At 36.3% G+C, this 23,166-nt stretch overlaps 1 protein-coding gene across 3 annotated transcripts in view; it reads right to left on the reverse strand.

The window, feature by feature from the left end:
• Cad99c (cadherin 99C) overlaps positions 1-23,166 on the reverse strand; it is a 176,742-nt gene that overhangs the window by 22,659 nt on the left and 130,917 nt on the right. The window contains exons 1-2 of one of the 3 annotated variants that reach the window (XM_076439668.1): positions 8,068-10,254; positions 2,020-2,313 (exon numbers count right to left, since the gene is read on the reverse strand). In XM_076439668.1, the coding sequence (XP_076295783.1) occupies positions 2,020-2,130 (111 nt within the window). In that variant the 5' untranslated portion in view covers positions 2,131-2,313; positions 8,068-10,254. Of the gene's footprint in view, positions 1-2,019; positions 2,314-2,488; positions 5,614-8,067; positions 10,255-16,028; positions 16,293-23,166 lie in introns of those variants that run through there. The other 2 variants (XM_076439667.1, XM_076439666.1) reach the window with 2 other exon arrangements.

Consider the following 23,166-nt stretch of genomic DNA (forward strand, 5'->3'; position numbering starts at 1 on the left):
TGAAAACTCGCGCAGAGATGTGCGCCAATTCCCAGCGGCTGGTTTACGTGACGAACTTCTGCGACCGCGATAAAACTGAAACTTTTAGGTAAACAAGAACGCGCAACGATTACCGGCGCGCGTATATGGCGATAGGAACGTACGAGGCAATTCGAATTGCATATAAAGCGACCAAGTTGGAAAGTAACATCTGCAGTTACTATTGTTGCGTGTCTGTTCTACGGCTGGGAATTTTAAGCGTATTGGAGTTTCATACGAGTTCTGTTAATTACATGAATTCATTACATCTCGATGAAATAAACTTTCAAGTACTTCGGGAATACATGCAACTGAATCTGTTTCACGCATCGATCGGTTTCATTGTACTTTCGGCAAAGAAACGGCGGAATTAAGGTAAACGCGCGAATTAAAATTGATGGTGTTCTTTGTTGGAAGTGCTCGAGTCATTTGTGTGTATTTAACCGGCGAAGGTATTAGAGTTACACGTGGATCATTTATTTTAGTGCTTGGAATCAACTTTTGACTGAGGATTTTATCTATTTATGTAGACAAGAAACTGCAAATATTATCAAAGATTTAATATGAATTTATTATTATATAAAATTAATTCTAATCTAATCACACATTACTTAATTCCTTTATTTTAAAATGATTTTAAATTGTGCTTATCATGTTCAATTCAACGTGCCTTGCTTATTGAAATAATCAGCGGTAACTATAATTATTCTACAAAAATTACAAACTACAAACTAATCACATTTGCTGAAAAATTTCACTAATTTTGTACAATACGTGGAATATACATCATTTTAAAATATCGTAGAACAAACACGTCACGTTCAAACATAATGGCATGATTTGTTGTGCGAATAAATTCAGTTTATCGACGTTTACGAACTGTGAGCTGTCAAATATTATTGGTCATAATGCTGAAGGTATTCTATTTGATAAATTGCAACATTCAGATCTAAATATAGGTATGTTGAGGATAGCAATTTTGGAAAGGACGTGCGTATAAATGGCACTGTTCGAATAGCAGAAATGTGGCGTTTATATTAGAGAACCAATGTGCTTCTTTGAACGACAGACAATGCCTACAAGAAGAAATGGGCCATCTGTTCCGCGTAAAATTCAAATGAGCCACACCTGTACTAGCAGCTGTTGCAACCAGTACCTTCGCTTCAATCTTTCCGTACGCATTGATCATGGATTCGAAGTGCAACAAAGATTCACTAGCTTGCACAAATTACTTTGTTTCTGTTTTCCATTTCAGAAAGTGCTACGTTATCGGTGAGTATGAACCAGTACCACTACTAGACTCGAGATTTTTGTGCATTTATAGCATTCGTAAATTTTAGTAAAACTTTCAGTACAATTTCTATTATTCCAAAATATTTTTATTACTTCAAATTCTTCTATAAGAATATATAAATCAGCGTACAAAATTAAAATAAAATATTTTCCATCGCGGTCGACCTTGAATGACCTTGAGTCGTAGGTCACTGTACGCGTCTTAAGGTGTGCTATTAACTAGTGCATAGAAAAGTATAGTCCCTGGTCATCGAATTAGGACCACTGTTGAAATTGTAATGATTAGACTGCGTGATTTTATGCATTAATGACAGAAAGTGGTACGTACAACTTCAAACAGTGGACGTATTAAAAAGATTGAAGGCCACCAGGGTACTAGTTTCATCTTAATAAGATAATTAAAAGAAGAATGAAATTTTTATTTGGCTCTCGGTAAACAAGGATCGTTTACCAGTGTTAACATATAAATATATGCACATCTCTCTCATATATGAAATTCAATAACACATGCTACACGATCGGTTGCAGCTTGATTGATTGAGACATTAATGGAAGAAGCTTATGTAATACCTGACCCGAATTGATGAATGTTCGACACAACTCGATCGATATAATATATGTGTGGATATCGTACGCTATCAATGTCCCTGGTAAAAGATTCTGTCGCGTGCAATTCTTACGCGAGCAACATACCGTGTGTTCACTTACCGGTGAAACGGCGTCAACATCGCCAGTTTCTGATCGCATTAAGGCTACGAACAGGAGCACTTTCACTGGATTAAAAACACCCATTGTAGTTCGTAGTCGACACTGTTTCATCCGGTTCTATCCGATTTTCCACTTCTTTCGTTTCGTCTTGTTCATTATTATTTCGCTCAAACTTGAAATCACGCAAAGTTACACTGTTGCATAACAACCCTCTCCAGCTCGTCGAAAACGAACACTTTTAACACATGCATTATTGTATTCGGCACTCGTCACAACTTGGGAACAATACGGTCACTGAATGAAAAATATATTTCTTTTGTTAATACGTTAGGTTGGTGAAATTTCAGCCATTTCCTATCTCCGGTTAAATTATTCACTATTCTTCTAATGAATTCTGTGTCTTTAAAATATGAAATGTTCGATGCAACAATTTGTTGATACAAAATGTGCGATGAAAATAGAATATTACCGTCTTCATAATTGATGCTTTCTTGTTTAATCTGACGAAGTTGTTTATTTTTAATTTAGCTGATAATTTTGGTTCCAATTGATCGATCATTTGCGAATTGTTCTTTCTGATGCAGCATTTCCTTTGTAAATATTATATTATATACTGCAATCAGTATTCCAATAGTCGCTTTGTTCAATAAAAACAATGCAGAATGTTGGAAACGAATTTCACCTCTATCGATTTTTATAATAATACACCTGTCAACAAAATCACTGTAAATATTCCACTTTTTTGAAACGCAGCAATCTCTATCGATGAAACAATGAACACGCTGAGTTAGTACGCAGACCAAACACGCGAGTTTCGCACAAAATACTATGTCGCACCCTCCAACAATATCAGGAGTGCATATCCGAACTGATATTTTAATGTCTACGGCTAGTGAACTGTCGTTAAAATTATTATCGTCAAGGAATATCCATGTATAAAGTATCTATGTACTTAAAACTTAAAACACATTTCAAAAATATTCTTCGACACTTTTCTGGAATAGCATTAATACCAAAGAAGTAATTTCTGACAACGACAACAAATTAAAAATCGATGTAAAGGAACTTTGAATCGATGAAATTCGACACAGCCGATTACAAAACACGATTTCGTAATCTCAAGAGAAAAATTGATGCAGCAGATAATAAATACTAAAAAAGAAAATGATAAGCTACGTTGTTTGCAGATTAATTTATGCTCCGCTGAAAATATATTCAACCCTGTCTCATTGTCAGCGCGACGTTGTTTCATACCCTTCTCTTAGTTTTATCACTTCTTTCTTTCCGTCGTGCCATAACCATCGGACCATGTGCAATCATGCTGTCATTCAACACATTTTCCAACGCGTCTCACGTGACAGTGTAAAAGGTGTTTTGAGAATCCGGTGGATTAGCCAGCAATAAATGAACGAGACAGTAGGCGTGTCTTATAACCTGCGCGCAGTTGACAGTTACTATAGTTACTATGTCGTTCGTCAAAGTGGTCATGCATCCTTAGCATTCGCGTTTAAGCACCGCCGTTAAATTGCAACATTCCTGTGGCGCTGTGTAAATCATTGGCCCTTTGCATCAGTATGCGGAGCACGTGGCCGGTATCAATGTGCCTTTGAAATTACTGTCGTAAATATAATTATTAGTTAATTTCTGCGCGAGGTATGCCGCACAATTGATTGTAAATTCTTTATCCTGTATTCATGAGGCTTCATATAAAAATGTTAACTGTCGTGCATTTTCATCGTTCAAACAAACAATGTAACATAAATAATCTGGATATGTATGTAAACAATTACGGGTCTTTTTAGTGATAAATAGACCGAGGATTTTATTATGTTCGTCATCGAAAATGTTTCCAATTAAAGAGTATCTAAAAAGATTAAAAAATTGTTTTCGCGAATGAATCAAGTATAGGTATAAAAATTGAAGCACCCCCTTTTCTGTATGATTTTTTGGGACCGTTTTATGAAGCGTTCAATAAAACATGTAATGCCAAATTTGCAGTAATATAAGATAATGTACCATGAGATCTTCGCACAACCACATTTGCTCCCTATTTCTGTTTCCTAAAACAGTGAAAAAAATCGTACAACAATTTTTAAGACGTCGATGTAGAGGGGTGGCTTTAATCATCAAATCCGTGGAAGATTCATTCACCAAAAGAATTATTTATATTTAAAATGTGTCCTCAGTTTCTAATCTACTACATCATGGAACAATATATCATAGAGGAAACTGAATAACGGTGTGCGATAGTAGAATGTACGAGCTTCAAAAGGAGTCCAAGTTTAATTCTGTAGTATTGTTTCTTATGAAATTAGCACTGGTTAAATGTCGACAATTTTTCCCTGAATCGGAGATTTACGTATGTGTTTGCTATACGTGTTTATACGTGTACGGAGACTTTGACTGCAACTTGATCGATATATACACGTTATACACATTATAATATATACAAGATATACACGTTAGCTTTCGGCGAACAAATTCGTGAGACACTGTGCATGAAATAACTGGACTCGTGTTCCAGGCGTCGTATGCTCCGCCGATTTTATCATTCGAGCTCTGTGATTTCCCTTTTGCGACTGCCGCCGCAGGTTTTTACCGAACCCGATCATCCGTACAGTCGCGATTCGCGTGCACCACCGACAACAGAACAAAATCGAACAGAACGCCTTTAGGGTACTCCCAGAGTTTCCGGAAACGTCACGCGTTCGCTGCACGTTGCACAATCTGCATACACGCCCCGATAAGATCATTTCCTTCAATCGAGATTACCGTGTAATTTCATGCGACTCGTGTCAGGCATGGAGACGTTCTATCGTTCCGCGGTTTCGTTATTATTGTCTTAGGGAAGCACTGACCAGCCAGGCAGTGATCCAGCGTTGTCGTTTATTCGATAGGAAACGAACCGATCGGCCGACGGCAATCACTATTGTTCGGGACGCAGCCTGCATTTTAAAGCAGGAAAGTCTTGCAATTTTTAATCAAACTCAGATAGCACACGACGTCTGAAAGACGTCCATTTAAAAACGTCTTTAAGACCATAAACAATGTGGTTTTTATATACCCATAATCTAGCAGTATTAGCATTGGTATTATTTGTTCCAGTTAGTGTTTTTGCTTCAATTTCAACTTTTATTGTGATGTTAATTGTAATTTTAATTTTTATTGTGATTTTAATGGCAATTGTTATTTTTATTACACTTTTTATGCCAATTCCACATGCGTTCTTCTGATAAAGCTATTGGTTTGGCAAGAAAGTAATTTCGGTATTTCAAGGTGAAATAGAGCCCATTTTTTTTATCCAAGCAATGAATTTTAATGAGTAAGATATTATCCCTTTTGTTCGATGATCTTTTGCCAAAAAGAGTAAATAAGAAAATATTTGATTGATTAATGTCCATTGATTGAATAAAGAAATTCGGTTTTATTTCACCTTAAAATACTGAAATTACTTTCTTGCCAACCCAATATTTATTGGTTTAACGTCAAACAGACGGCACAAAGATGTTTTTAAGACGTACTGTTTTCTAACACAAGACGTTCGGAAGACATTCAGGACATCTTTAATACGTTTGAATGTCCGACAGCAGACACCTTAAAGACGTCTTTAAGTAAAATGATCTATCGTTAATAAGTAGATTCGGATATGTAGAAAGTGATTTTATGTATTCATAACAAAAATAATCAAATAAAATACAAAGTTGAAAAGACATTCGTAGTATTGTTACGATATACCGGACTTATTCAATTTATTAAATGAAGAAATAAATTTTTTATTCTGTATAAAAATCTACGGTCTGTTAATAAATGACTAGATTATTATTGTTTTAGCGAATTAGTGTTTGAGACAAATTAATCAGTTTCTATTTTTAACGTCGTCGTGCTTCGAGCATTAGCCTAACCTAGACCTGAGCCCCGAATGGCGGATAGTTTTATCGACGAACAGGGTGGATACCGGGTCCGCGCGGAGTTATAGCGCAATTTCGCGTTTTACGTCATCCTGAGTGCATTAGAATTTTATATTATCACCAGACTGTGAATTTTATACATTTATAGCATTCCCAGACGACGGAAATGCACTAAAACAAACAATTCGACTGCAATTTAAAATAGTTTTCACCTAGGGTGTTGCGGTAATAAAATTCTTTCAATATTATACGCACGTTTCATATTGTTGCATAATACGAGCAGAAAACAAAGCGATCATCTGTTATCCTCATAACGTCTAATAATTATCAATTGCTTAAAATGATAAACGAACCAAGTTCCTGTTTTGCACTTGTCCCCTTGCAATCGACGCAGGGAATATTTATTTTTAATTCACTGGAAAATGTCTATCGGCGCGTTTCGCTTTCAGCTTCATTGTGCTCATGTCAACGAATTTACACACTCCGGAAACGGAGTATTAAGCTGAACGTTCCCCGATAGAAACTAGCGGAACCGTAGACGCGAGCTATTGTAATGAAGGTAATTGAATGTCGTTCCGCGATTTGCATAGATTTTTTATTGTCGGTGAAATCCGAATACGTTCCACGGTTTAGTGTTCGTCAAGAGTGAAATAGATACCGATGCGATGTGTAGTGTTGTACCTACGCCTAAACACTTGCCGCATACGGAGGAAGCAGCTTCCCGTAACCAAATTACAGAAACCGTTCGTCCGACGAACACCCACGCGCTCTTCTCTAAAGTTTGCCATCAATCTCCGATGCAGAAGAACGCCGACGCAAATTCGATTTTGATGGAACCTTTAGTGCCACTTTGCTCGCGTTCGATAATGTTTGCTTACTTCCAAAAGAAGAGACGGCGACTACACGATGAGACTTTAAACTTAATAATCCAATTTTCGATTCGCCGATTACTTTATATTCCTCTGCATCTTTTTTTATTTAAGACTGTGTAGACTTTAATTAGAAAACGCTCTGGAGCTTAAAATTCTTTGTTTTTACTGTCTCAAATTTGATCTGTTCATTTTTGCCATGAAGGAAAAAATTCAGATAAAAATGGTCTAAAAAATGTAAGTAAATTGGTATTACCTTATCTGATAATTCTAGTAAAGTGAGTATTTAAAATTCTGTTATTTTGTGCTAATTATCTTCTCAATTTCTTCAGTATCCTATTTCTAGAGTACTTATTCATTCAATTTAATATACTAGGACTCGTTACAGACGGATATTATGAGATGTTTTCTCGTTGTTAACGTCGAGGTCAATTTTCGGTAATGGAAATAGGATTGCAGATACAGCTAATGTTGTGTATACAGTACACATTGCCTTGAAAGCTCTACAGACGTCTATACATACATATACCATGCGCCTATTCATAAGGGTATGTTCACTGATGTTTCCTTGTCAATAGATTTCATCGGTACGAGAGTCGAAATTTAATCTATTTATGTATCCGGATGCAAAGGAACTCTAAATGTGAAATCTCAATGCTGTTCGTTCATAATTAATGTTTGTATCCTTAAAAAGATTTCAACAAAAACAGTGGCAGATATAAAAACAAAATGCTTACGTTGTAAATGCTGTAAAATGCTGAGATTTAATGAAATCAAATGATCTGTAGATTTCGTAAAATTTCGTAAGGCTTCTACGATAGAAACAGCTTCAAACAATTTTATCAATAGGGTAACAAACAGCAACAAATACAACAAGAACAGAACACATTATTTCTCCTATCGACTTTCAATTTAAGAGTTGAACGGGGTACAAACAGAAGAATTTAAATTAAGCTTCTTCGAATTTTCTACGGTTGCAAACAGCGGCAAACACTTTTGCCGTCAGGAGTAGCAGCAGATCTACAAAGCACAGAATACGTCAGTCCTATTGTCTATTCGAGGTTCGGACCTCAACGTAGACCCGGAAGAATGAAAATTAAATGAGCCTTCCCCAAATGCTCCGCTATATCAAACAAACCTACACAACACAGAATCCAGCAGACCTCATATCGACTTTCTATTTGAGTGTCGGAACAAAAGCGCTTAAAATAAATCAACATTTGCAATATAAAGGCTGCGCGAATGAGAGAACCAACGGAATCATTCTTTACGTAAGGATCTTTTGTGGCCAGCACTGTCCGTGACGGAACAATGTGTCCGCATATTAAGTTGCCCGTTATAGATCCACGATTCGTTCGCAGCGACAATGTCTACGGGAAAACAAGAATCACGTAACACGGTATCACGTTTATAACACTTCCATTGGGTGTGCTCGAGCAGAATTTCGATACACTTTTACGCGCGGAGTTCTCGAAATGTTTCTGCAGCGTCGGCACGCGATCATGTTTTCGCGCGAGAGCTCGACGCTCGAGATATCGCTTCGGATATTCGCCACGTCGTCGTTCGAACGAAAACGAAATTTCAGGTTCGCGTTACATTGCCGCGAGTCGAACGGTGACTAATGCCGTGAGCCGGCTGTCCTACCTTACCGGTTGCATGTGCATATGCACCGGTGCATATAAGTCGTGCCATATTCGCAGCCCACCGTGGCTTATCCTATTCGCAGTGATCTGGTCGCGGGGCGAGTTTCTTTGTCTGTCTCTCTAGCCCACGGACCCGCGGACGGTGACATTTACAAGACAGGCATCGATTGGCAGCCGATCCTAATCAATACAGATCCGATTAACATCATCGCTCCGAGTGAACGACACGCATTGCATCCTTGTTGCTATCGATGGGCCGGCTATTATGGAACGAGTTAATTAATTCAGATCTGACTAGATGTTAATGACATAGAATTCAAGGCTCAGGTACACACCACACAGCTTTGGATCGCTGCTCTTGCACCGTGTCCGATTTCCACACACGCAGTCCTATTGATTTTATGCGCTGGACATACGTGTCTGGACGTTTCGGTCTAAACATTGGTATATTTAAAAATATCTCTATGTATTACTTTCATTTTGTTGTAATTATTAAATCACAATTTTATCTGGCTCCTGTTTCTTATGATTAAAGCAAATAATTTTTATTTTGCATAAAGATCTGTTCAATGTGTGAATGGAATCATCAACGTTTACAAACGAACCATGCATTTAACACAAACGCTCCTTCGTGCACACTCATTTCTTTATTTCACACTACCAAATTCACTTCATACATTTTTGCCTCCCACTCATTATGTTTCTCACACATGATCTGCAGTCTAACATTTTTAATCAAAACATTACATTTTTATATCGATATAATAAATGAGCATGAAAAGGATCGAGCAATAATAGTTTGAATAAAACCGAATGATATTGTTTACAAACACAACGTGAGTTGTGCTACTGCATAGCAAAGACTAGACTGATCTACCAAATACGGTCGTAAATGAAAGTCCGAACTCACATAATCTCCATCACGTACAGGACGTGTTAATAAATATATTCTAGCCAGCTACCAACGATACGACGACGAAAGAATTTGTGAATCGGCATTCACGATAGTCTATTCAGACACGGAATGAACAATGTTGGCATGTAGGAAGCGATATGCAAATATCTACATGCGCTGACCCTAATCGGAGCCTGCTAATCTTGCCACGCGTGCCGAAGCTCCGCGTATCGAGACGGCCAGATGCAAAAACTCAAATATTACCTGATTCACCTCGATACGCCCGATACCGTGAAACGCGAATTCCATAATTAGACGGCACTCTGAAAAAGCCTAATCTAAATACAGCTTCAGGAGGCAGTGCATTTTCAAGCAATTTTCAATATGCAACTGGCTCCTCTATTATTTAAATGCAATTTAAATGTATGAATATGGATCTCTTCGAAATTGTCCGAATGAAACGAAAAACCGAGCTGCCACCGAGTCACGTGATCTTTTCAACTTGAATGGAATCACTATCATTTCCACTTTTCCATAAATATGGGGTCGACGTTACAATAATTTCGGATAGTACCTCGAAAAAATAGTGTTTTAACCCTTACCATGTGCAAGGCTAAATATTAATTTAATACACAACATTGCTCACTTGGTATTGATATCATAATTACATTAATAATTGAATATCTTTCAAAATTTCATTTGTCAATTCTCTACACTAAAATCAGATTAAATTCTGTATAGTAATATTTCTATCGGCTGCTCTTTACTTTGCCGGACTCAAAATTTGTGCCTTTCTCCTGCGAATTCTGATGTGTTTGGTATGTAATCCAGTAGATTTGTACCCGGCGCGGACGCAGATCGAAGTTTCGAACCTCTAGGATCAATAGTTGAGAAGCTATGATCGCTTAAAGTTGAGCAGATTTCCTGTTTCTTGACAGGTAAGGGCGCCGCCATATTGGTTTGTAGTGACGGTCGCACGCCGCTTACTGAGTTGGTTAGGATAAGGTCGAGGGGGGGGGGGAGGTAAGCGGCTCACGGTCGTCACTACAAACTAATATGGCGGCGCCCTTACCAGTTAAAAATGCTCAACTTCAAGCGACCATAGCTCCTCAACTATTGATCCTAGAGGTTCGAAACTTACTTAAATCTACTGGATTACATACCAAATACATCATAATTCATAGGACAAAAGTACAAATTTTGAGTCCGGTAAAGTAAAGTTTACCATTTCTATCAATTAAGTCGCGACTATACTTGTAATCATTATATTAAGTTTAAAATTTTGAATACTTAAACTTTTCCTACAAAATACTTAATGATACAGTCCTGAAAGAAGTATAATAACTTTCTTTTAAATAATAATCTCAAAAGAAATGAATAAAGTGTATAGTATAATAATTCAATCTTTGTGCACAACAAAAATTGTTTGCATCAACAGCAAGGGGAATAGGAATAGATATTACTTTCTTCTTCTAATTATTTTAATAAGCTGGAATAAATGCCTTGATGTTCTTAGATTTATTTAATTTGTATATTCCATTAAATTGTACCTATTCAAGTCCTGAATTATTTTTAAATGTTGCAATGAATTCTGAAAATGATTTTGGTCGTGGATGACGGTTAACCTAATTTATAATTGCCCAATAGATCGGCGTGTATTCAGCCCCGTGGATAATGTTAAACGAGAAGCGATTGGAACAGTGGAAGAGATGCAAGCGATAGTCCCAACCGATATGTTAACACGAATATGCAATACTTCAAGGATCAGTGACTCGTCTCGATGACTCATGCAGTCCTTTCTTGCTGCCTCGTCCTACACTAATTGAACGGTGACCGTTTCCCTGACGCAGCTTCCTTGATGCAATCCGCTATTAAATCGAGGAGTCTCGCGCACACGTGCCCATGTTTCGAGAATAATACGTTTAACGAGACGGACCTAAACGATTTAATCGAAATAAAACCGAGCCGCAGTTACAACGACTCGTGAACGGTACCTTTTTATAACGCCACTTAACGACATCGTGCAACGAAATGTATAATTTTCAATTCTCCGGGTCATTTCACTTCATGTTCACAGAAAACACTTTATGACGTCAAGCCTGAAATTAGTCGGATGGAATATTCGTCACGTGGTCGGCCGGTCGGCTTTGTAACGAAATGACGACGTTACGATGAAAACGCACGCCGTTTAAACATTATGAATGACCGTAGAAGGAAACAAACTTTTACGACAGACGAACAATTATTAAATCTACTAATTAGCTTTCTTGACTAAAATTAGACTGCAGAAATTCAGCATACCTTTTTCGTTAGTGAACTGTTACTAACAAGTTCGTACTTCAGTAAACTGCACAATATTGTCAGATTACTTCTTTAAAAAAGAATTGAGATAATCACACAATTATAAAAAATAATATAAGTTTAAAGTGTAGCCAAACTGCCCAATGTTTCACTGCACTATCAGTGATGGCCAGTAACTAATTGCCGTTGCTAATAATCTATATTTTAAAATGGCTTTCATAGCGCACAGTCATGGCCGAAGCCGCTTCCGCGCCGCGCTATCTACTATGCAAATCATTCAATGGCAAATTATTGGACGTTTATTGAAAAAGTCTGGCAAACTTTGTTAAATCTATTACGACAGTGAATTTTAAATAACCGCCTGCGCTATTTATGCATAACATCCGCAGTGTGGTCATAATGCTTGCTGCCTGTGATGAATATTTTATTGTATCATTAAAAGTCTACGATCAAACCACCGTACAATGTTCAGGTCAATTTGACCCAGATCGAAAATGTATGTACAGCGAACCATTTTATCTGCTATAAAAACTTCTCTATAAATTTTTCATACGTTGTCCATGCATGAGGCTGTAAATATACAACAATTCATAAACTTCCGTATACACTCCGGCGTTTACTCTATGCCAGTCACAAAACATCAATTTCATGTGCGACACATTCATTTATCCTATTAATTTTCCTCCGGTTACTTTTAAACAACGATAATAACTAGGCAGATCTATATGGAAAATAACTATTTTACCTGAATTATAATAAACAGGAATTCAATAAAAATTTCATGCAATAGTAATGTGTAGATTGCGGATCTTCATGCGAAATAAAAATTGTGTGCATTGATTGGAAGAAATAGAAATCATACAGAATGTTATTTCTTCCTTCAATAATTTTAATAGATGAGAAATCTTATATATACATCTCTTCAATTTACAAAATTTTCCTACGACTTTGAATTTTATTTATTCAATTTTACTATAAATACATAAAGATCCGCACTCTGGTAATGTGCATATGTACTGTTTCGTGCAGCACATACTCACGTTTACCATAGATACAGAAAGTATAGTCCAGTAATCTCCACGATAATTTCAACTTTTCGAATTCTAGTCTAATCGTTACGTTTTTAAATTAAAAGTAAACCTTCAGAATATAATCAGAATGTTCGCAAATCAATTTAATACACGTGTAATGTTTTCCGTATAGTCTCCATAAAACCCAGTGCAATTATTTTACCGTTTCACTGACTCCTAAACTGCGCTCTAAAAAATTTCACGTGCGCGATTCAAACCACTTGATAGCGGTTCAAGAGTTGCAGTCGCTGCGCAATTTTTAGCCACCCGCCCTACAGCCCTGACCTCGCGCCCAACGATTATCACCTTGTTCTGCATTTTAAACGATGGCTGGAATTGCTCAGCTTTCGAAATGACGAAGAGATGAATAATGGCGTTATCGCATGGCTTAAATCACAGGCAGAAGAATTTTTTAATGGCGAACGTAATACCAAACCAACCAAGCACTAAAAGTAATTAGTATGTATTGTCCTTTAAAAATAATCCTGAATAAGCATTTACTCATACCAATTTAGCAGTGTCGAAATTATTTTAAATTACAGCTTGGAAATTTTCAGTCGCGCCTGTAAAACCGTGTCTCGTCCATTATATTGATTTTGGGGAATTTCTATGGTTGCTAGTCCGAGCATGTTATCACTTAATAACAGGTTGTCGAGTTCAAATTGAACACGCGTTACATTCGTATCACGTCGAAACAATTTTTCCAATTCGCCATGTTTTGCGAATTAAATTGCTCGATGCAGTAACTGTATATTCAATTGACAATGTGTAATGAAATTCTGTAACACTTAGTCTACAGACTTTGATTTAGACAGCCAAGCCATAAAATTACACCCTTGCATTACTATTTATTTTGTGGCTATAGTGATTATGGAAAAAACTTTATATTTGTTATATACTTATGTTTTTTCCAAAGAGATATATCGACTACAACAAAATAGAATTTGATTTCGGTTTAAAGGAAATTAATAATCTTCATCACATAAAAATGAAGAAGTGTCAGTGTTTTTCGAAATTTGTTGTATTTTGCAAACACTAACCAAAAGTACCTGAACCAATTCCCATTTATGAGAGACGAGACGGTCAAAGTATTAAACAGACCCGAAGAGACGGGCATGGTTATAAATTAGACATTTTCGAGCACAAACGTCCCAAAACTTCGCGTAAACTGTATCGCATGCAGATACGCGTCGACGCATACATATGCATGACAAACAAGCAGAGGAAAAACGGATCAGTTTACGAACCGATTGGATATTAGCCAGATTTCCATGGACAAATAGTATCCAGCTAAAGGCGGGAAATACGGCCGAATAAATATAAAACGGTGGATCGCAAGCAGCCATTCTTATCCAGGTCGGACGACGTATTTGCATATAATGTAACTGCTTGGAATCGTGGGACCTTTTACGAAGCTAAATGGAATCCATACCGAAATTTTTTTGCACACACTTTTGAACATTTCCAGAATTGTTCGTGCGAAGCATCGATGACAAATAAAACTTACAATGCACAATGTCGAAACCATCGAATGTATATTTTCATTTGAATTTTTAATTGGAAATCGATTCGATATGAAACAGCCCATGCGTAACAAGCTTTTCAACATTCATTTCTTCGAAAGTGAAATTTTACGCAAATAAACGTTCCGAAAACTATTTTCCCGTGAAACATCGTCATTTTTCGAATTCTATAAATTTGCCAATACACAGTTAGACTTTATTTACAGAATTAATTAACGGAGGCGTTTGATAAAATAAACGATAAACACACAATTTCTACATAAATAAATGAATAAACAACTGAATGAAATAAGCGTGAAAGCTGTTACAGTCGAGTCAATATGTGAAAATCGTTTCTAAATGTACTTTTATTATTATTCCAGAAAATAAATACATTGCAATTGTAAAGGACGCTATCTTTATTTAAAATATTTTTGAGGATCAAATATTATTTTTAAAATGTATTGCTTCTATTATTCTATTTGTAAACTTTATTTCCGCGCACTTATTTCCTTGAACAACGTTATATTTATTGTAAATACCTAGATTCAACTTTTTTTAGGGACAGCATTCACTGTGCAGTATCTCTTCCACTATACATCACGACTTCTTTCGTACACACCGTGTTGGGTTAGGATTTGCAAGACGAAGACAACTTTTGAATGGCGCAAGTTCAATATGCATGGGTACCGTTAAGCGTAATCGACGTCAGAAGAGTGATAAATTGTGCGATCGTGATAATGATATCAGGATAGTCCAGGTCATAGTAAAATAGTGTGGATTTTTCATCGAGTCAACGATAACTAATAGTTATTCTTCGCTGCTTTGTCAGGCCATATGTTATTCCTTCGTTTATTTTCGTAGATAGTCAGGCTAGAATATAACTGACCTCTATGCGAAAACGATGATGTTCACTTATAATACTATGTATACATATAGCAAAACCTCCAATGCATCAATGGATTTATTCAAACATCGCATTACTCAATGCTCAATTATTTAAGACTCTAAATATATTTGAGTGCATTTGAACATTTGAAATAAAGTCCACAAGATATAATAAATGACCAGGAAACAGTACCCATTCCGACTTTGAACAAACATTTGCACTTCATTTTTTTTTTAAAAGCCTGAAAAAAATGAAAGTGGTGGATAGAACGGACAGACCATAAATTTTCACGAATCATCTAACAGGAACCGAATAAACATTTTTTACATTATTTCTGTAATCTTGTTAAACAGTAATAAATCGACTGCGGATCTTTATGCAAAATGAAAATTATTTGCATTGATTAAAATATTTTACTAACCTGAAACTAATACACATCGGCGTTCTCAAATTCTTTTAGTTTAGCTACTCCCTTAAATTGTTCCTACTCATTTTGATCATAAATGTATAGTTTTTATTATTTTGATCATAAATGCATCGCAGTATCGCAGTATGCATCGCAGGATGAGACGAACGAAACTACGAAGAGCTGGTGAAGTAGAGGATCAACGGGTGACTAAGATCCACGAAGATATTGGGTTGGAAAGAATCGAAGCTAAAATTAAGGTATTTATTAATATGTTCATTCAATAACACGAGAAGTTACCTTGAAAATGGCAAAAAGTAATAGAAGAGAATGGAAAATATGTTATTGAATAAATCTATGAATAAATATCTGAACTTTAGCTTTCAATTTTAATTTACTAACGCTACGAACTTTCGTTCCAACCCAATATTATTGCTGTTTAGGGATGCAATTGTAGATTATTATGGAAGAGTGTCTGAAATGTGGAACAGAGTTTATAGGGATATTCAAAGTGACTGGGACTCACCGAAGCCAAAATGGTGACGAGGTATCGCTGCGTTCTTTCGAAGTCGAGGGTTCGATTAACAGTAACTTGGCCTTGATGAGGTAAGTTGATGCTGAAATAACCGTATCCATCAGCGGTTGTAATTCTATTTCGACCGACTCCGTCATTGTTGCCAATCCCAGTCCCGTCTCCAGGGGCGATCGAGTACTCGACGATGCCATTCACACCGGCATCAGCATCTTCAGCGTCGATGTTTTTGAAGATAGTGGAACCGACTGGTGTCAGCTGCAACAAAGCAAACCCATTCCTCAGTCTGTGCTTCTTGTTTAAGCCCCAAGCTTTATTGTAATGTCGAGACAAACTGACGGTGAGAATTTTGAGCACAATCTGTTAGGTAATCGCAAAAGTGTCCGATTTTTGAAAATTGAAAGTTATATTATTGCTACAATTGTCCCCTAATGTTTTACAAGCTGATAGATTCCATTTTCATACAAATGCGTGGTTTCTCTTTGAAGAAAATTTTGTAGTTCCTGAAAATCGAGCATTTTCGAGAATTTTGTTCTCAATTTTCATGGTAATATAGTGGATTTAAATGTAAACACGCCATTCTTCTATCGGTGTAAACTTTGTGCAACTTCTGAATTTAAGATAGAAGAATTTAGGAGAGAATAAACAAATTTAGAAAAGATTAACATTTGCTCTACAGACCATAAGTGCACAAGCCTCATAATCAATATCTCTCGTACAATATGTGATAATGTTAAAAACTTAATGAATTTTTAAAATGAATTTAGTATTATTTTTTATAGATATTGATTGTCATCATTGTTCCAGCAGATAGATTATATACTCTCGGTCTATTTTATTTCTCACATTTTCGTCATTTGGTTCCACTGCAATGATGTCGCTGATTAAAGCGATTACGTAAGATTAATGTCATCATTCCCTCATCATTAGAACGGATACCCATTATTAATGAGGTTATTATACGATACAATGGGAAGTAATGTGAAAACCCTGCAAGCCCTGAACAGTTATAATACCGATCAAGTGTTGTAATTCGTTATCCAATATTCGGAATCGCTCGTTACGCTTAAAACTGAATGAAAGGCGCATAAATAAATTTAACTAGCGGAATGGTGCTCAATATAGCGTTCATTAATAAAAAAAAAGTGACATAAATCAAGAAAAGGAAATTTCACAGGAGAGCCATTTGAAAATTGCCTAAAGAAAGACCTTTAGAATTACCTAGAAATGTGAAATAATCTATTGTTACTTAGATACTGGGTTAATTGTCATGTACATTAGTTATAAAAAGAACACCACAATTTATATAATTCATTATTATACTTTTTTAAAAGTATATTTTGAGTTGCATCACTTTTTTCTTATGAATGAACGATGTGTTATTTTCAACTAACATAAGTGAAATCATTAAAGAAAAAAATGAAATTTCGCAAAAACAAATGAAAATAACAATCCCATAGTCTAGTCGCGATAGTCATTGAAATAATTTTATTAGAGGAAAATATGAAATCCTACAGATGTAATGAAAAGAATAATTATTACCGAATTAATGTTTTAGTAAAAAAGTTTAGTCTTAAAAATATGAGATCATCAATACTGTTTGAACATCTCTCTCAAACTTTTCCTATCCCGTTCTCGCGTATAGCGTATAATGTCCGTTCTATCGAAACGAACTTTTCGCATTACCTGTTGTTTAGTTCCTTCACCGCAAGCCCCAACCTTCGCAACGTAGCCGTTCACTCATCGGTTTCTTTCATTTCTATTTAACCACAGTTCTTTAACTACACTTTCTTATATATTGTGCGGCTATAAGTCGGTATTTCTTAACTCAATCACAATTACAAAAATAATTACCGATACTAATTATACAGCTAGCAATTTCCCCATTCCTATCGCGCCTTTTTCCACACGGTAAAAGCCTTCTAAATGAGTCACATAAATACCAGATACCTTAATTCAATGCAAACATCAAATAGAACGTGTTGCGTATAAATTTCATAACATCGATTCCTGGACATTTAAATATGTGCTATTTGGATACTAATCAAATGAACAGTTTCACAGGTACACTGCGCTTCAAAAGCATTAGATTGCCTCCTAGCGTTTATTCGTGCAACGTTTGCAGTTTGCACATATAGTTAGTATTTAAAAATATTCTTTAACGGAGTGAACTCCTTTTTCCAGTATTTGAAGGGTGCGGGATTCGCGTCCTCATTTCTCGATAATACAAAAAGGGGGTTTTTCAGTAGTCAAAAACGCTAGATAAAAGATCGATCTGGGGCGATATCTCCCTCAAAAGTCCTATTTTTTCGTTTACGAGGCGTAACTTGCATTATTCGGCAGCATGCAGCTATGAAAATAGCAGCAAATTACGCTGCCAAATAATGCAAATTACGCCTCGTGAACGAAAAAATAGGACTTTTGAGGGCTATAGCGCCGTAGATCAATCTTTTATCTAGCGTTTTTGACTACTGACAAACGCCATGTTTGTATTATCGAGAAATGAGAAGGCGAATCCCGCACCCTTGCAATCCTGGAAACGAGTCTACCGCCTTAACGTTGGTGTAAACATGTTTCGATAATTATTTTATACTATAATTATAATACCAAAATAATGTGGCTCTATTTTACTCATCCTTCGCTAGTTCTTTAATATTATATTGGTGACAACGTTCACTGATGTACACACGTGTGGATACTATTTTACATAATCACTTTGCCTTTAATTGTGACATATGTGTGTTATATAATAAGTATGTGTTTTTTAATCTTCCCTTGGTGCAGTTTGTAAGTCGTCCTTATTTTATTGTGGAAATCTGTCTACTTAAAAATGTGATTTTGTAACAGTTACAATTTTTTCTGTATTTGTATATACACGACATGTATGTTACCAATCGATCATGAAGTTGATGATTATTTAGACTATATTTTTTAGACTGCGGATTTGTATCCGAATTAAAAATTGTCGGTAGGTATAAGAATCCAATAATTTGCTATTTCAAGGTTGTTTCATTTACAGCGAGTGTTCTAGCACTTTTGAGCGGCAGTGTACCTCGTGTGTCCAGCGCTAATTAAAGACCGCGAGGTCAAACACACCTGCAACTCAGGATTAATAATTCGACAAATCGTGGCGACCGGAACGACTGGACTGCTGGCTAAACCGTGTCTTATAGGTCCCGAGAAAAATGCAGTTCCCCGCTGGCATTATGGCGGGATAATTCACTGAAGTCCACGTTTCACGAAACCATGCCATTTCGAGAATCTCACGATAAGTCGGGCTACTGCGGTTTGAATGGCGAATATACGTATAGGGTGTTTCATTATTTCTTGTCCTCCCTAAAAGGGCTCATTGCGCTGACTAATAAAAGAGGATCCTGGCTTCTAACAACGAACAAGTTACGATATGATTCTCATAAAGAATTACAATTCCTAAAAGTATTTTTTGTGCAGTGAAAATATGAAAAAGATCATTTCTATTATACTAATCTAAAAGAATGGTGGTAAGTGTTCAAGGAACAAAGAAAATCATTTTTCTTCTCCTTGCAGTTATTTATTCTAAAAATTATAATTACAACATTGTTTGCAATTAATTTATCGTAATTGGACTTTGAATTTTATGCATTTGTTGTAATTTAAAATTTTGATTTTAAAATAACGTAGAAATACATATATCGACATATTATTCTCAATTTAGAAAAGTTATTACGAAAAGAAAAATTTCCATGTGATTCCCATTTTGCAAATAGTGTAGAAAATTTTTAGTTCGCATAAAAATCTGTAGCATAATCATAACTAATTCTCAGCAGCGTTCATCTCGCTAAATATTCATTTTTCCCACGAGGGATTTTCTAAATCTTCGTTTTACTCGATTAAGGAGGTCAACGAGTAATAGAGCACCCTATATAATCTCATAACAGAAACCAGATTGGGTTTGCGGTTAGTGGAGAACGTACGCTGATAGGAAGTTATGAGCCACATATCTCTAACCAATCCGATCGATTTTTAGTTGCACGACACGCTATTATCGACGACAATGATCCTGCCTCTTTTCTTTCTTTCTCGCGGGTATGCACGTGAAGCACGAGAAACCGGTTGCGCGAAAGATTAATTAGCTGAAACAGAAATCATGGACAAGGCGTTCCGGAGATCACGATCAAGAAATCACCCGCGATCCATGGAATTGCCGTCGATAGGTCACGTCGTCGCATTCGCTACGAAATTGAAAGTGTTCCCTCCGTTTCCACGATCGCGGTGATATCAGCGGAGCATTAATTGAAAGATAGTCGATACGCTGTTTTGAAATTGTTCCTGTGTTTCTGGCATTGCTGAATACTCGGGGAACACGGCGAACACAGATTGTTTAATTGCACGTACAGTTACTCGAATTGATATTCGGACGCTCTAAAAAAGACGAAAACTTTTTTAATATTGTACTATACGATTTGAACTTTTTCCAAAAATTGCAATTGAACAGAATTGTAGAAAACATATTAGAAGTTGCATTTTACAACTTTTTTATGTGGTCCTATACTGAAAATAGTTTTGAAAAAATTTCTTTTCACATCCTATAGTAAACTAATCTAGCTCTAGCTTCCCAAAAAAGTTCAAATCGTATAGTACAATATTAAAAAAATTATCGTCTTTTTTAGAGCGTCAGGATATTAATTCGAGTAATTGTATTAATTTAATATCCCGTGAGAACTGAAATCAATGCATCGGTGAGAAGCTTTTTGAATCTAATCTAATGGTGCATTTAAAATTCAAGTTTTACGGTATTATTGGTTTCTTTCTACGTGGAAAACTAAAGCGACCTGTCCTGTGGACGAACAATAATATATAAACAAATATATAATTTGTATTGAACGAAAAAATAATATTTTTCATGCCCTCTTCACATTGAAATTTATACAGTAATTCTATTGCAAGTTCACAGACGTTTTGCTAATCAGAATTATACATATTTATTTAATAGTATCCCGTGAGAACTGAAATCTCTGAATGCATCGGTGAGAAATTTTTTGAAACTAAATTGATTGAGTGGGAGTTTTGTGTTCCATTTTTTCTTATTTGATACTGTTGCTATAAATATTTGATTCATAGAAAGTAGTTTGTTACCCGAGGTCGGTGGCACTAAAAAATTGGTAATTTACAACTGAGCGAACCAGTTGGAGCTAACTGTGCATTGCAATTCTGCGTTTAACGTGCGGTGCAATGAAGTGAATAAAAGAGACATAACAGTAAATTTTAATTACACAAACCTGTTAGGTCTACGGAAGGCAGAGCTAGCTTCTAGCAAGTTTTTTCACTATATGTTTGCGGTAATGGCGATGCATGTCGTACAATGTAAACAGCAATTGCAATTGGATTGTGTCCTTAGAAGGATTGAATCCTCATCTGTGTGTAATAACTACTGAATTAAATCAGTGAAGTAAGTATTCCTTTTTTTGTGAAAACACTGTGTTGTAATTGTAACACTTGTGGATGTTATTAGTAAGGAAAATAATAACGCAATAACCTATACTACTACATAAAATTATTATTAAATTATAACTAGAAAATTCTTGATCTTCAAATTTTTCTAACTTCGTGTACAAAAATATTATAATATTCTACCTGCACTCATTTTAGAGACTGAAGACTACTTTTGCAAACTCAAACGACGATGTGAAATTTTTTGTCGCAATTATATTATACTTTAAACGAATTGTGCCACAGGCGTTAGAATAATTTAGTTCTTACTCTATTTTATACTACAAAAGGGTCTCCTGGAAAATTAAGTTTGAGGATGTGCTAATGAAGACTTGACCCTTTGAAATGAGCACAGGTAGAAACACTTTTTTACACAAAGTCGCAGGGATGAAAGGTCCGCAATTTTTTATCATAAAGTAATCCTTTATTTCCCAGAGCAGTGTTCTAAAATTAAACTTTTGTATTGTGTAAGCGAGCTACTTCGTGTCATTATTCGAACCTTGCTCGTTACAGGAGCAATCTGTGACACTTAACGCGTTCTACAGTGCGTGCAGTTTAGTACTCGTGCGGGTTAGTAAATAAATTCAGTAGATCGTCTCCTGAAACTGTCTGTACTCGTTGAAACTGCTCGACAGAAGTCATTGACAGTAAATTGTGATATTTTAGAAGTAACTTGGATCAGATAATATTTTATTATAAGATCGTCTATGCATGGTCGAGTGGACGTGGACACATTCAGTCTACCGTTACGAGCGATTCTTGCAGATGCTGTTCGATAACGCGGCGTTTTGCAAAATAAAACGTTGGGTCATTAAAATACGTGTTAACGCGGAATCGAAAAGGGGAGGAGAAAGATAGATAGAGAGAGAGAGAGGGGGGGGAGAGAGGCAACGCATGAGGCCGGTGTATCTTGCGGCATCTGACTGGATCAACCGGTACTCGCGAGATATGCGCCATTTCTATTATAACGGTCCGTGAATGTAGAAAAGAAGAAGAATTCGCGCGAGCATCGTGCCAACCGTTACCTCTTTGACAGCGAAACGATACTTTCGAGCGCCGCTTTGGGGTACTATGTGCACGTGCACCTTGCGCAGCCTGGCCGCGTGCATGAACCCATTTGCGTCGGAACAGAGTTGCACCGCTGGTCGCGCCAATAATGGGCAAAATGCATTTGAAAAACCATTCGAATGACAAATACCGTGCAAATGCGTGACTTCACTTGCACTCGAACGCCAAATACGTCGCCGAACTGCATTTGAGGATTGCGCAACCGCTGAATCTTTCCATGCAATTTTATCTTTAATGTGCATTCGAATTTTTATGTACTCGATATGTGTGAAACAGATGTGCACGATATTTGTAAGAAAATCCATGCGAGGTGTACCCCTTGACGAAATGAAAAGCTTCAGAAATGTAACATATCGATATAACACTAATTCAATGACAAACATTTTTTATATTTGTGACATTTTTCTAACTAAAAGATTTTATGGAGCGTATTTGCTTGTTCGATTCACGATTCAGTAGAACATCGATTATCCGAAACGATGATCTCTGAATTCTCTGTTAACCACATGCATACACGGTTCACATATAAACAGTTCGATTTAATATGACCCATATACAACACAATTTATTGTGCAAATTATTGTTTATTGTTATT

Source organism: Lasioglossum baleicum, chromosome 15 (assembly GCF_051020765.1).
Source record: "Lasioglossum baleicum chromosome 15, iyLasBale1, whole genome shotgun sequence".
Classification (NCBI taxonomy): domain Eukaryota; kingdom Metazoa; phylum Arthropoda; class Insecta; order Hymenoptera; family Halictidae; genus Lasioglossum; species Lasioglossum baleicum.